This window comes from Andrographis paniculata, unplaced genomic scaffold, assembly GCF_009805555.1.
Source record: "Andrographis paniculata isolate CXL003 unplaced genomic scaffold, ASM980555v1 Contig74END, whole genome shotgun sequence".
In the NCBI taxonomy this organism is placed as follows: domain Eukaryota; kingdom Viridiplantae; phylum Streptophyta; class Magnoliopsida; order Lamiales; family Acanthaceae; genus Andrographis; species Andrographis paniculata.
In genome coordinates this window covers 162,524-177,350 of record NW_026137611.1, presented here as the reverse complement: position 1 = coordinate 177,350, position 14,827 = coordinate 162,524, and the positions used below count along the sequence as shown (strand labels likewise).

Here is a 14,827-nt window from a genome sequence, read left to right as displayed (position 1 = left end):
GAATGCTCCTTCAAAATTAACATTAGCAAAAACTCCAAAAGAAAATGAATAAAGAATAAGGGTTATCCATCCTCCAATGTGTCCAGCATTGATTTTCTTATATCACCTGCAATAAGTATATCGAACAATATTCGGACAAAGATTTGCATCAAACACCCCCAACTCTGTTTAAATTAAGAGCAGCAGCATTAGCAAAGAGGGCCATAATTGCATAAGAAAAAAAAAAGAAAAAAAAAGAAAAAAGGAGACTCAACTATTTGTGAAAAACTCAATAATCAAAGTTCACACATAAAATAAAGATCTGTGTGCAAATTTATACAGGGTTCTTGAGTAAAACTATTGTCCAGAGCAAACAAGAAACTGCATCCATGAACGTCTTATTCCAAAGAGTAAACGTCATCTGGATGAAGAAAAGCAAGACTTACTCGTTGTCATTATCATCATCATCGTTTCAGGACCCCATTCTGTTATTAACCACCGCCACCAGATCCATATTTCTTGCCAAAGACAATGACCTGCAACTTGTCATAGCCAGCTAGCACACCAGCACCGGCAACAGCCCTTAAGATGTTCGCTCCGGCACCCTTAAAGAGCGACTTAGTTCCTTCCTTCTTTACAATCTGGGAAAATGCATCCATTGAGCTCTTATACTTGACAGCCTCTCCTGATGTCATCATCATCCTTCTTCGAACAGTGTCAATAGGGTAAGAAGCCAAACCAGCACCAATGGTGATACCCCATCCCAGTAAGAAACTAGCCAAGAAACTATCCTGCACATATCAATACACATGAAAGCATGTTAAAATCTTATTACCGATGTCTTTATCTTAAATAGTCAGATCAGTAAGAGTGTACTGACCTGCAATGTACCAGTTAGAACAACAGGTTTCAGAGAATCATACATTCCGAAATATAGACCCCGATAAACTATAATTCCAACACAAGAAATGTTGAATCCACGGTAGAGACCAACGAGGCCATCAGATTTAATTGTTTTCTTGTAAACATCAATCAATCCATTGAACTGCCTTTCGCCACCCTTTTTTGCAGCCTTGGCATCATTGGCCAATCTTGTCCGGGCATAATCAAGAGAGTACACAAATAGAAGCGATGAAGCACCAGCAGCCCCACCAGATGCCAAGTTACCAGCAAACCACTTCCAATATCCATCTTTGTCCTTCTTGAAGTTAAAAAGTCTCTTGAAGTAATCTTTGAAGGCAAAGTTGAGGGCCTACATATAGCCACAGGTAGAAGCATCAAAAGATTGTAGTTTTATTATCAATTTTCCCTTGGTCATTAATAGGTGAAACAATAATGCATGAACAACACACTTAATCAGATTTTGAGAGTATGTATTCTGTGATCGCGGAAAACTTCAACAAGAAAAAACAACAGGGTTAATTCACATATTAAAATACTGACCTGAGTAGGAAAATATCTAATAACATTTGCAGTATTGCCTCTCCAAAGAGCTAGCATTCCTTCATCCTTGATAGTTCGAGCAAAACAATCGGAAATTCCTTTGTAAGGTTCAGATAATCGTCCCGCCCTGATCATCTCATCCTGGTTTTGAATTAGAAGTTTTACTCTTTCGATCGGAGCGGCTGCAGTTTTAGACACCGCAGCAGAAACCCCTCCCATGAGGAAATCCACCATAAAATGGCCTTTACCTTTCTCAGCCGGAGACATTATAGCTAATGGAGGCGTTGGTGAACTAATTTCCCGGCCAGTTGCTTGGAATGATCTCATGGATGAATTCCTCATTCCTCCATTGACATAACTACTGGAGATATAATTCAAACCAGTGTGTTTGGAGTGTGCATGAGGAGAGACCCTTGAAAAAAGGTAAGACTGGCCTTGTATCTTTTGTAATATTGACGGATGTCGCGTGCAATCCTCCATGATTGCAATCAATCTTACATGTTTTGCATTCAATGAAAAGGAAAAATAAAATGAAATAAGCAGTTAAGCACACCTAATGGCCAAGCAAGAATTCTCATTAAAAGTCACACCAGTTCTTTTATTAACTGCATTTTATTCATGATGGCATGCTCTTTTATAATTCAGGTATAAATTTAGAAACCAAGGGAAGATTATACATGTTGAGATTTCAGAATACACCAACTTGTGCAAAAGGCAGATGCACATGATTCATCAGATTATATTTATCAAACCAAGTGTCAATGAATAATGCAGAATCTACAAAACTAAATAAATATAATTCGATGTAAATGAGAAAATATTTAAATGGATGGACCCAATCTTGTTAACTCATCCAACTCAGATGGTTATAAATGTTGGATACATCAATGCAAATTTTCCATGACCAAAATTGAAACCTATGCAAAGCAGTGTAGAATAGAATGATGCAATCATGTATGCGACATACAAGACCTGTCCAGCATACAAATCCATTTTTTAATACAAAAGGGTGTTTTAATTATCATATAATGTCCCGATATCTCTTGTTAAACAACTTCATTTCAGCTACTACCCACCACTCCGTTTTCACTAAAACAAAACAAAACGTTAGATTAGTTGGCAGAAGCAGATTGCTTTACCTTAATCTGAATTTTTTAATTTCCAAATCAGGATTTCAGAAACAAATTGTATTGTAACTCTCCACATTCAGTGTCTCCTAGTTTCCGAAAACCAAAAACAAAACCAACAATCACATAACTCGTTTTGAAGCACCACCACAATCAACTGAACGGGCATGACCCGATGCAGAAACAAACAAAACAGACAGTCTCCATCAACAGATAAATCAACCACGGAAAATTCCCCAGCAAAATTCAGTAATAAGATCACATCAAGCATAGAATCAAACAAATCAGAGTGATCCTCAAACATACCAAACTATCACCAACAGATGGCGAGCAAAAAAAAAGCACCGCATAAAAAATTACTGAAAACTGAGGAAGAATCACAATCTGAACATCGGCATACCCGAGAGAATCGAAAAATGCAGATCCCAGGATAAGTGATCTGGCAGTTGCTCTACAAATGGAGGGGTGAGTGTGTCGAAGACTGCTATATAGTGGCTGGCGACTAGGGTTTTAATCCAATTACCGTAATTGCCCTCTGATTTTCAATAATGCCTATATTACCATTAATTTTTTTTTCCTTTTTTTGTTTCTTTTTTTTTGTTTATTTCCATCTTATTGGTATTATTTATTAGTAAATTTTATTTTTGATATATACTATTTCCGTCATAGATATATTTATTTACTAATTTAATAAATCCTTATATTATAATATATATTAATAAAATCATTTTACATCACTATGTTAATTAATATACTCATATAATTCTTTTGTCTCATTTACTCTTTATGGAATGTATTTTATTTATTTATTTGTTATAATAAAATTAATAATATTTTATTATTTAATAAAAATGTATAAAATAATTTTAATATTTTTTCTTATAATAACTGGCAAAAGAAAGTATAAAAATATCTTTTCAAAATTTTCAAATTTGAGATGTGTATTTATTAATATTACAATATCAAATTTGTTTCTTTTTATTTTATTTTATATGAATATTAAATTTAAATTTAAATAATAAGAATTTTTATAATTCATTTGATTCTATTTGGAACGGACTATGACCCAGGGGCCAAAAATGTCTCTAGGTGACACTAATATATATGAATTTTTATATATATATTTTTCCGGTGATACTAGGGTGAACTCCCCCTAGTTTGAGAACTATTGAGTAGCACGTTAATACATATATATATATATATATATAGCAATATCAATAATTGAGAGACTTGAGTATGAACAAACAAACTAATCCGAATTGCGACAGAAAGCCACCTAAATTTTGTATGGGTGTGTTCCTTTGAAAATTTGAATTTTGAATGGAAATTTGAATAGTTAAAATTTTAAATTTGAATAATTATAATATAATATAAATAGATGAAAAATAAATATTTGATTTAATATTTTAAAAAAAAATGAATATTATATTTAAAAAAAAATCCTACAACAAATCAAGAAGAACAGTAAATAAAAACCCAATTTTACATTCTTTATAATTTTTCACAAATCAAGAAGTCAATACGAGGGATATAGAATAACCTAACCCAAAAAGCATCACAGATATACTACACTTCAGCTTCTTTTTTTTTCTTTTTTTTTTCCCATAAGCAATGGAGACTTCAGGAGACCATCTAAGCCGAGCATAGGGATGATCTCTGCTTCATCAATAGCTCCTTGAGTCTTTTAATTAGCTTTGGATCAGAGCATATGTATTCCTGAAATGATTCCCTCAAGGTTTTCAACACCATTGTATGATCTTCTGCTAGATCCAGGTTCAGCAATTTGGAAAACAGATTTTTCCAAAGATCACAATTCCAATACCTGAAGAAATATGAGAAAGGCTATCATCAACGAAGATTCAATGTTACCACTTTCGAATAGAATGATGTAGATAATGGTGCCTAAAAGCTGTTGTATTGCTACCCTAATAAATAAATTGCTAAGGCCTCAAACTAAGGCATATAATTACAAGCACTCTTGTTCTTAACTATAATAATGGTTTAGGATCAATTACTATTTGTGGGTCTAACATTTTTCTAATACCAAATTCCTTCATTCATAATTCTACCTCTGCCCCACCTGAATAGTCTCAAAAGAAATTTATAGTAAAATAAAGAATAACTGGTGAGTAAAGTTGTGTACAAGAGAAAAAAATCAATAATACCTTTGAATTTATGTAGTGTGTGATGATATTTTAATATATAAAAGAGGTAAGAGTGAAGTAAATTAATAAGTGAATAAAGACCACATAGACTATAAATGGAAACTGCAGTTTCCGTAGGCAATTCTAAATGGAAAATGAGACTATTTAGGTGAGACGAAGTAGTACAACAATCCTGTGTCATAGTTTAGTGCACTGTCTACTAATTGAATATAACTATATTCTTTTAACATTAATACAGGTATAACGGCAAACTGCAGGCAACAATATAGATCTTTCATCACAATTGAATAATCTCAAATGCACATTCACATGCAATACTGCTTGTAATATCAAATCAGCAAGAAACAGAAGTAGGAGCAAACCTCTTGTAATGTGATTTGGGTTGGTATATGTATCGTCCATCCGAAGATGCTTTCTTTTCAAGTTCCATGTATCCGTTGTGGAGCATCGTGTGAACTACAACACATAGTCCATACAGATCCACCTAGAACCCAAAGAATGTATCATCCCCTTTGCATCATTAGGAATGCTCAATAGTTAAAGTAATCCAGTGTACCTGAAATGTCCAGGGCTTTTTTTCTTGCATCTCAATGCAACGGAATCCAGAAGTTCTACAATCTCCCATGAATTTGGTGTTTTCAGGGAAGAGCGTTAGATCTATTCCTCTTCCCCAATCAACAAGGCATAGCCCCTGAATTATAGAGCAAGGATACTTGACAATGTAGAATATTTCTCAGCATGTTTAATCTCACGACTTCTAGAATTTACCTGATCAGCCCAAGGTCCAGTTCGATGGAGGAAATCGGTTTCATTATCTGTTGGATCACCCCTGTCATAACATGTTATCCCATATATACCATTAGATATAAATAAGAGAAACCAAAGCTGAGGAAAAACCAAAACTCTAGAACTGGTGATTACTTTTAAGCTATCTATTAAGAATAAATGGGGTTTAGGGATGAGAATGATGAATAATTTTCATTCATTTCATGAGGAAATAATTGTGTGCCCCAACTAGAGATTTTATATAATGGGTAGTAGGGATAACAAGAGACTACAGAAAGAAAGACTATAGCTTGGAAAGATAAAATTAACTAAAAGAGCTGAAATATGAGAACATGTATAATCTATAATTTAACTAAAAGATCTGGAATATGAGAACATGTATAATCTATAATTTCAAAGAGATATTTTCAAATCATCTATATTTTTATATAATGCAATGGTTGCATATTATAAAAATTGAAACCAAATTCAAAATAAGCATAGAAGTATGTATCATAACATCTGATGTATATGCCCACTCACTGATATAAGAACATTAATTACCTGGAGTACCGAATGAGTAGGTTATCAGGTTTGAAGTCACCATGGATAATTTTGGCATGATGTAGAGTTTCAAGCATTTGAAGCATCTCTATAGTGTAATAAATACATAATACTTCTTCCATAGATCCCCCTCTAACAATTTTGGAATTTATAGCATCCTGCATATAATTCAATATTTAGTATGAGATAGTGAAATTTATTATAACTTATTAAAAATGGAAAAATTAGATGTCCACCTGAAGTGTCCCATGAGCTAAATAATCACACACCAACACGCTATAATCAGAATAAAGGTGCAATCTCTGAGCAAAGCCAAAACTCTTCCTCTGAGAGAAGAACAGATTTAATTGAGTTATGTACTCTTATGGATAACAATTTGGCGAAGTACATTGCTGTTCCAATAATTACATACCTCTGTTTTTGGAATTCGCATATCTAGCTGACGGTACATGTAAAATTCCCAAGGGAAAGGAGGTTTCTGTATCTGTAAGAGATTGAGAATCAGGGAATGCCAACAGTAAGGTTTCAAACCATGAATTATGTTGGTTAGGATTAGTAGAGTTACCTTAAGAGCAACAATATCATCTGGATTATTGTTTACATGAGCTTTGAATACCTGAGCGAACCCACCCTGACCTGCACGCCCTTTAAAACTGTACTTCTCTCCTCCTTCAAGCATCATGAATTCAAAGTCAATATAATCATTAACAAAAAAGTTTAGATTAATATACTTTTGGCACTAACGTTATGCTTTGCTTATATGTGACATGGTATTGACACAAGCATATTTAATCACACTGACAAACTGAATTATAAACAATTGAGTAGATGCAGAAGCCAAAAGTTTGAAACACAATTGCAATAACCTCTGGAAATATAAAGTTAGAAGTAGCAAAAGTAGTTGCAATTGACTCATGGGAATATGCAATAATAAAGTAGAAGTTCAGTTGAAGTTTTGACTAATGACTTAACTTGCTGCTAAGTATGATAGTGCGGCTGTTACTACCATCTTTAACAATGGGTAGATGAATACGAACATACATAGAACATTATTAAGTCTTGTTTCTTGATAAGAATGAGTCCACACTTTTGTTCTATTATTCTTAACTATCCATACCACTATCACCTAGATTAGTATGTTGTGACTAATTAGTTAAATGCAAGCGCAGGCTATGAGACTACAGTTCAACATGTTCTTTATAAGCTATTTAACATCAATCTGTCCAGACTAGAAAGTGGATTTACAATTTAAGGAATCCCATCTCATCTCAAATCAGTTATTTAAGAAACCAAGTCTCTTGCAGACCATCAGCGATAAGGTAAATAACACAACATTGTTAGTACATGCATATTAATTCAATGTGCAAGGTTAATGCATGTAAGCCATTAGCCACTTACAAACACCCCCAAAACTTGTGAACTTACCCTATACACATAGTTGTTAAATTCGGATAGCATTAAATAGCGGTCAATCTCTCAAATACTATAGAGATAGTGAAGAGCGGAATGAACACTATATAAATTATTAAATATAAAACGGTAAAAACTATTATATATACAAAATTACAATAAAAATACATAGGAAAAACTTATAAACTACATTTCATAATTATTCAGCCAATAAAATATCAAAAAATATATAATAGTTATTCATATATAAATAATCATATAAACAAAAACTATTTGATCAATATTACTCTTATATAGTTATTTCTCCTCTCCTCTTCATCGTCTTTTTCATTTTTATTCATTTTTTCCTACCTTTGTATAAATACATAGTCCTACATCTAAAAACATAGGGCTTTTCCCCTCTGCTTTGCACCTTACCATCGGCACTGCAGCCACTATTGCATAAATGTGGCATTGCAGAGCAAAAGTAGCAGTAGACTGCCACTCTGTTTTGCAACACCACTATAAGCCCGCTATTGACAACTATGCCTATACTCATCATCATGGGTACTACAGCATTATTAGTGAATGATCAATGATCACGCATAAATCAATTTATTACCGATATCAATGGTTTTATTTTTTAATGATTTCCATGAGGATAATGCCACTTTTCCTGGATATGATTTGTTACAAGGATGATACCCCTGAAAAGCATCAAAGTAGCTTGCCTTAGAAATTCACAAATATCCTTTGTGCGAGTAACACAAGCAAATAATGAGAATGCCTCACCTCAAACTGCACAATTTCAGTATTTTGTAATGTGGCTTTAATGGTTGCAACTGACCATGGATTGACAAAATTATCACCGTTCTCTGCAGAAACATGACTTTTTATCTGCACTTGAAAACTTGCTTGCATCATGTTTCTGTTTGTGTAAAATCTAGCACTTCCAGAAATTTCTCTCCAAAGGAACAGTAATGCAACATCCCTACTTTTAAGATTTCTAAAGCATATGTGGTGTTGTAAATTTTTCAGTATTTGATTACAATAAACACAACAAGAACAGCAACTGAAAGAAACCTCCATACATGCTACCAGGTATCAACTACATTTTACTCTAATAGTTAACTCTAAAACATGCCAGCCATTAAGTATGGTGTTCAATGAATGCCTACCCACACTAGTTACATAAAATAAGGCTTTCAATTGTCATTTTTAACGAAGTTTGAAGCTTCAACCAAATACATTACTTACAGGGGAGATGACCAGTTCATGGGAAGTAATCTAACATTCCAACCTAGTATTACAGATGTAGGCTGTCACAGCTTTCAATAGGGGGCTGAAATGTGTTCATTATAGGAATGCGAATAAAGTTTAAAGGCAATAAAAATATCAGGTTGGCTAAGCAATGTCGAGTAAAGACTAAAGCATCAGAGTTGTATAAATACAACTTCCATGCAATAACCACTGTGGAAACTTCCAAATACTGTGCTCTCGGCACTTTTAGATACTGTACATGACATGATAAAATGACCAACAACTATGTTGGAGAGTTGAATAGTTTTTCTGAAACATTGTTGAATTTGAAATTTATTAAGTTGAAAGCAAGAATAATACACCTTTTGAAAAGATTCATTGGCTACTCTTTCAGACATTCTCTCGAGAAACAGCACCTGTGCCTTTTTCAGCCTCCCCAGTGGCTCAGCATTTCTGAAATACAACCCCACTATTTTCATTAAATGATAGCTAAGAGTAAGTTCATTTAGAATGCGACAATAAAAAAAAACAAGTTCAAAAACCTTGAGATGCCTAGGTGATACATCATACAAGCATCAATCAACCTGCCCTTTGCTTCCAAAAATAATGCAAATGATTCATAAAGCAGAGCATTGTGCATACAGATCTGGTGCTTCTCCATTTCTTGATAAACCTTTTCAAAATTAGAATTTCCATCCATCTGTCGATGACACACAAAGAACAATTATTAATTTAGAATTTGAGAAAACAAAATTTACATTCGCTAAAAACATAATCAAGAAAAGCTGAAAAGGTACTATAGATGCATCTCAATGGCATATGTAAACAATTCCTAATTGGCAAATTAGAACATAAAATTTGAAAGATAAGTGCATGCGAAGATTTGAACTGAAAAGGCACAATCCCTTTAAAATATATAAATAAATAAAGCATCCAAACGACCATGAAACGCAATAAAAAGGATCGAGGATGAATCTTACATATAGGAACCAAATCTTGAGGAATCTAACGTCATCCCGATAGCGAGGATCGGACTTGAAGGTATTAATACAATTCAACACTAGCACGTCCAAAACATTAGAATCGTTGAGTTGACTGGTGTTTTGGAGCTGCAATTTTTCTTGAATGGACCTGAAATATGTAAGTATCGAAGTCATTCAAAAAAAGAAAAATGTGTGTGCAAATATGGGTGCAGAAATTGTATACTGGAGCCAAGGCAAGAGAGGATCTTCCGCAGAATTGGATGGTGCGCCGGCAATGCTCTGTGGATTCCTGGAAACAACAGCCATGGAATTCTCAAATCTTCCTGCTGGAGAGACAATTAGGAAAATGGTTTTGATTTTTTTTGAAATTGAGATGCAAGCGGGAAACTAAATAGTAAATATAGTAATAAATTGACCTGGAAATGGGTCGGTATGACCCGAGACCGACCCAATACTTTACTAAACCCGATACTCAAATGGACCCGTGGACCCGATTGTTCATGCCTCTTGGTACGGAACCGGAGAGGACAAATTCTACATGCATTTAAGGTTTTTTTAGGTAGTAATCAGCATTCATTCGAATGTTCCCTGAGTAGATCTTCGTAGTAAGCAAATTAAATTAAGGGTGTCTTTCTTTAGGGTAGGGTGAAAATTTGAATTTGAATTTAATTTTTATTTGAATTTTAAGGTGAATTTTAAGACTTTTAATGTATATTAATTTAATAGCAATAAATATATTATTATAAATATGAATTAATTCGTATAATTTAATTATAAATTTATATTATATATAAATATATATTACTAAGGCTATGTTTCTTTTGCTTAAAATTTCAAATTTTTATTATTTATATATATATATGTCTAAGAGCATTTTTTTTTTCCCAAAATTTTAAATTTTTATTATTTAACTCTACATTTTTTGAAAAAAAATATATTATTATAATATTAAATTAAAATCAAATTTTTTTACACACATTCAAAGAAAAATATCCTAAATTTTTATTTATTTATATTATAAAAAAATTATTCTCTATCAAAATGATATATATGGTATATATTTTATTAAATAATAATAATTATAAAAAATTTAATTTATATTTATAATTTAAGGTAAAAAAAAAAAAAAAAAAAAAAAGCATAGTATCATGTTGTCACCTTGCCTCTCTCAAAATCGGACAATCTAATTTTGGACCGATTTACTGGACAAAACAGTGTATACAAATAAAATTAGGCCACAAAGTTTGAGAAAGCTTAAGCTTTGTTTACATAATATTCACTATTTATTTTTTAAAAAATATTAAATTAAATATATATATTTTTTTATAAAATATCAAATTAAATATTTTTTTCTCTATTTTTTTTCTAACTTTCAAAATTCTAAAACCCTTCAAAAACTTTACAATTTTAAATTTCAAAATTTTAGTACTATTTTAATTCTATATGTTTTAAAAATATATATATTATTTTCACTGTTGACTGTTCTCCTGCACGTTGTGCTTCCCCAAAGACGACGCCGTTTCCGACTTCGTTAGGGTTTCATGGATTTTATTCATCGCTTGATTTTGTGAGGAGGGTGCATTCATGGCGAAATCTTCTCTTCTCGGCGTTCTCGCCTTTCAATTTTCACGAACCGAACAAGAATCCAAGGGTACACCCGAGTCAATACCGCCATTAAAGATTTGGTCGTAGGGTTCTCGGTTCATTTCTGTATTTCCAGTCTGTTACTGTGTTTTTTAGGTAATTTATTTCTCTTTCGCATTATTGTATCTTAACGATGCATTCTGCTCACCTGCGCAATAGGCAAATTTCAATCTGTAAAGTTATCGCAAATCCATCTTCTGCGTTTGATTCGCTGCCCAAAATTCAGCTATTGTTTGGCATTAGCTCGTTCAATGGGAAAACGCAGATCGAGGGTTTTTGTAATATTGTAAATGTAGAGGAATCCAAAGCTGAGAAAGAGAAATCGTTCAATGCATCCTACTTGGTCCATTCATATGGTATGTCTCCAGAGCATGCTGCTCATGCTTTCCAGAGAATCGGCTTTGCAGGGAGACCTGAATCTGTGTTAGCCCTATTAGAGCGACAGGGATTTAGTAAAGCGCAGATTGCCACACTTGTGAGGGCAAAGCCTGAAGTTCTTGCTCTCCGTGAAAAGACACTTGCTCCTAAGATTGAATTTCTCCAGTCTACTGGGATATCGAAGGCTGCCATTACAATGATTGTCTCCAAAAACCCTAGTATGCTATGCAGAAGCTTGAAGAATGGAATTATACCTAATTATTTTTTCTTCAAGAGTTTGCTTGGTACTGATGAAAAGGTAGCCTCTGCAATGAGGAGGACCTCAAGGATTTTCAATTCCAATGTTGACAAGATTCTAGCTCCAAATGTTGAGATCTTAAGGGACCTCAATGTGCCAGAAGCTAATGTCCGATATTTATTAACACAATTTCCAGAGACTATTATGCAAACTGTGAGTGCGTTCAAAAAGACTGTTTCTAAGGTGTTAGAATTTGGGTTTGATCCTGCAAAATCGACGTTTGGGTTGGCTCTACATGCATTTTCAGGAACTTCTAATCAAGCGACCTGGGAACGGTGTTATGAGACATATAGTAACTTGGGTTGGTCAAAAGATGATATCTACATGGCATTTAGGAAGCAACCTTTTTGCATGATCTTGTCCCGAAAGAAAATCTCTGGAGCTATGGACTTTTACTTAAACACCATGGGGTTAACATCAAGATCAATTGCAAGCTACCCAAATTTTCTCCTATACAGTTTGGAGAAAAGAATTATCCCTCGGTGCTCTGTCATTCAGCAATTGTTGTCAAGGGGTATACTTAGAAAGAAATACAGCTTGGCTACAGTGCTGCAAAGGTCTGATAAATGGTTTCTGGAAAGCTATGTGCTTAAATATGAGAAGGAATTGCCTGGTCTCCAAGATTTCTACCTAGGGAAGGTTGGCGTGGATGGATTGCCACCCCCAAAAGCATAATTTTGATCGGTGCCTTCCTAGGGAGTTATGTATGAATTTTTCCTTAATAATATTATAAGTGCAATGAGCTGTTATATTTGCCCAGCTCTTTTACTTCCCATTTGGTTGGTGCTTTTGTGGAATACTCAAAAATCATGATTTTTCGTATTAGTAATTCATGGCTATAATACCTGCAATACTCTTCATTGCTTTTCAGATAGAATAAAAAAAAAAAAAAAAAAGTTCTGACCTCATATTGGTGACTTGACATTGTGGCTAACTGATTGCATTTTTGTAGAGGTTGTAGTACATACATTGCAGTTCTGCTTCAATAATGACCATCCTTTTAGATTAATCTCTCTGCTTGAGACCAACTTTTTCGTACATGGTTCTTTGGTGAATAAGAAGAACATATTACCAACTAGTTTGATGTGGAAACTCAATTATCCTCCTTTTCCAGCAATGAGGGACAAGACTCCGGTTGGTATATGTTTTTATAAATATTGGATATATCAAATTGTCTGTTTTTTTAACTTGCAATAAACTATTTATGGATGTTGACTATGCACTCAACTTATTTTCCAGATATGTTCAATTTTGCCTGTTCTCTCTTTAATTTAATGGATATTGGTTGCAGGTGTTGGACTTTACTGAACATTGCTTCGGCCACCCACTCGACCTACCCCAACATAAGACAGAAGATGAACCTACCATATCGGTTCCCCCTCTATTCCCAACAGTTGTGTCATGAATCGAACAACAGATGGTCACATTTGTATCAATCTCATAACCATGGACAAAATAAGTGAACACAGACCCCGAAATCGGTTTAAAGTTGCAAGATAATTCCTAATTGATGATACAATCATTAAACTGAGGGATTTGTACGACATGATTAGCCTGAGGCAGTTGGATGATTCTCCAAAATTTTGGGTGGAATTTGAAACAGATTGATTCCAGTCTCTTATGACTTGAGATTGTATTGAAATGAATTCAGTGCTGAGCTTATATTTGATACTGAAGCTCTGAGAAGAACTCTTAATGTTTGTTCCATTGATGCTTCAGTATCTGCAGAACTTCATGTTGTCACATTGAAAATACATTGCCCAATAAGTTTCTACCGCAACTGAACCTTGTTAATTCTTTAGATGTCCATGGCTGTCATTCAAATTGATGAAATTGAAGTGAGCTCTGAAGCTTAAAGTTTGGTTTATATAATAAATTTTATTATTCTCATTATTCTATTACATTTATACTCTCATCGTGGAAATAATATGATCAGCCCTCCAGAATTAAGGAAAAGAAGCAGACATAGAGACGGTCTTAGTAAAACACAGATTGTCAATCTTGTGAGGAAAAGATCTGAAATTCTTGCAGTCGGTGAAAAGGTAACAGCTCCCAAGTTTAGATTTTCCAGAGCCCATGATTCAAAATGTGTAGGAGTTCAATGTAGCTGCTTCCAAAGTGTTCGGCAAGAGATTTGATCCTTGGTGATAAATGTTGGTGGCCCTTAAGAGTAACTGCTTAGAAGCTGTTTCAGGATGAGGCCTTAATCAAGTGACTTGGGCATGGGATGATATATCCATTCGACATTTAGGTAAGTATCTAAATTGCATGATCTTGTCGGGGGTGATCTTCAGAACCAGGTTCTCTCTTAAAACTCTGCAAGTTTGAATACCAGGTCAATTTCTAGATCCTCACCTTCAGAAATTTTCTGCATTCATGCATGATCAATATTCTCACCTACATTGGCTGCTTTTCCTTTGATTTGGTCATTTGGTTGTTGAAAGCTTTATCTGTGTTATGGTCATTAATTTGTGTCTAGAATTAAATTGCCTGCAGGAGCAGCCTCTGGACCATGAAGCTGCTTGCGTTACTAATCGACACAAGAAGCAGGTAATATGTTAGATGTATATAGTAATAGTAATGATTTGTGATATTTTGTAGTTTGATTAGTTGCCTTAAATATAATATTCTATTCCCTTCGTCCATGAAAATTATGATAGATTGGCATGGGGATTAAGAGAATATTATTTTAATATAAAAATATAAAAAAATTATGTGAATATTTTATAAAAATAAACAAGGGATGGATTAATTCATAATATTTGTGTGATTTAGTGACAATAACAAACTTTTTAAGTAAAAGTCATATTTAAGTGGATATTATAATTAAGT

General features: G+C 33.7%; 3 protein-coding genes across 5 annotated transcripts; 1 reads left to right on the top strand and 2 right to left on the bottom strand.

The window, feature by feature from the left end:
• Positions 1-230: 230 nt before the first annotated feature.
• On the bottom strand, positions 231-3,038 carry LOC127265954 (ADP,ATP carrier protein 1, mitochondrial-like). 2 transcript variants are annotated; one of them, XM_051296005.1, is made up of 4 exons: positions 2,950-3,038; positions 1,423-1,915; positions 860-1,231; positions 231-770 (listed from the first exon to the last, which is right to left on the bottom strand). In XM_051296005.1, exons 2-4 carry the CDS (start codon positions 1,900-1,902, stop codon positions 471-473), a joined length of 1,152 nt encoding a protein of 383 aa, XP_051151962.1. In that variant the 5' UTR covers positions 1,903-1,915; positions 2,950-3,038; the 3' UTR covers positions 231-470. The 2 variants fall into 2 exon arrangements, with proteins under 2 accessions (XP_051151962.1, XP_051151961.1); XM_051296004.1 differs by having other exon boundaries at positions 2,856-2,994.
• A 1,008-nt stretch (positions 3,039-4,046) lies between these two features.
• LOC127265953 (mitotic checkpoint serine/threonine-protein kinase BUB1) lies at positions 4,047-10,026 on the bottom strand. Its single transcript, XM_051296003.1, has 14 exons — positions 9,899-10,026; positions 9,673-9,823; positions 9,235-9,392; positions 9,055-9,145; positions 8,225-8,329; positions 8,055-8,139; positions 6,609-6,712; positions 6,456-6,527; positions 6,280-6,369; positions 6,044-6,201; positions 5,483-5,543; positions 5,271-5,405; positions 5,077-5,198; positions 4,047-4,371 (listed from the first exon to the last, which is right to left on the bottom strand). The coding sequence occupies exons 1-14, from the start codon at positions 9,979-9,981 to the stop codon at positions 4,182-4,184; spliced, it is 1,605 nt and encodes a 534-aa protein (XP_051151960.1). The 5' UTR covers positions 9,982-10,026; the 3' UTR covers positions 4,047-4,181.
• Positions 10,027-11,158: 1,132 nt separating this feature from the next.
• LOC127265920 (transcription termination factor MTERF4, chloroplastic-like) lies at positions 11,159-14,604 on the top strand. 2 transcript variants are annotated; one of them, XR_007842060.1, is made up of 3 exons: positions 11,159-12,699; positions 12,948-13,129; positions 13,287-14,604. XR_007842060.1 is itself a non-coding variant. In XM_051295946.1 (2 exons), exon 1 carries the CDS (start codon positions 11,453-11,455, stop codon positions 12,668-12,670), a length of 1,218 nt encoding a protein of 405 aa, XP_051151903.1. In that variant the 5' UTR covers positions 11,159-11,452; the 3' UTR covers positions 12,671-12,699; positions 13,287-14,603. The 2 variants fall into 2 exon arrangements, 1 of the variants encoding a protein (XP_051151903.1); XM_051295946.1 differs by lacking the exon at positions 12,948-13,129 and having other exon boundaries at positions 13,287-14,603.
• The last annotated feature ends 223 nt before the right edge of the window (positions 14,605-14,827 follow it).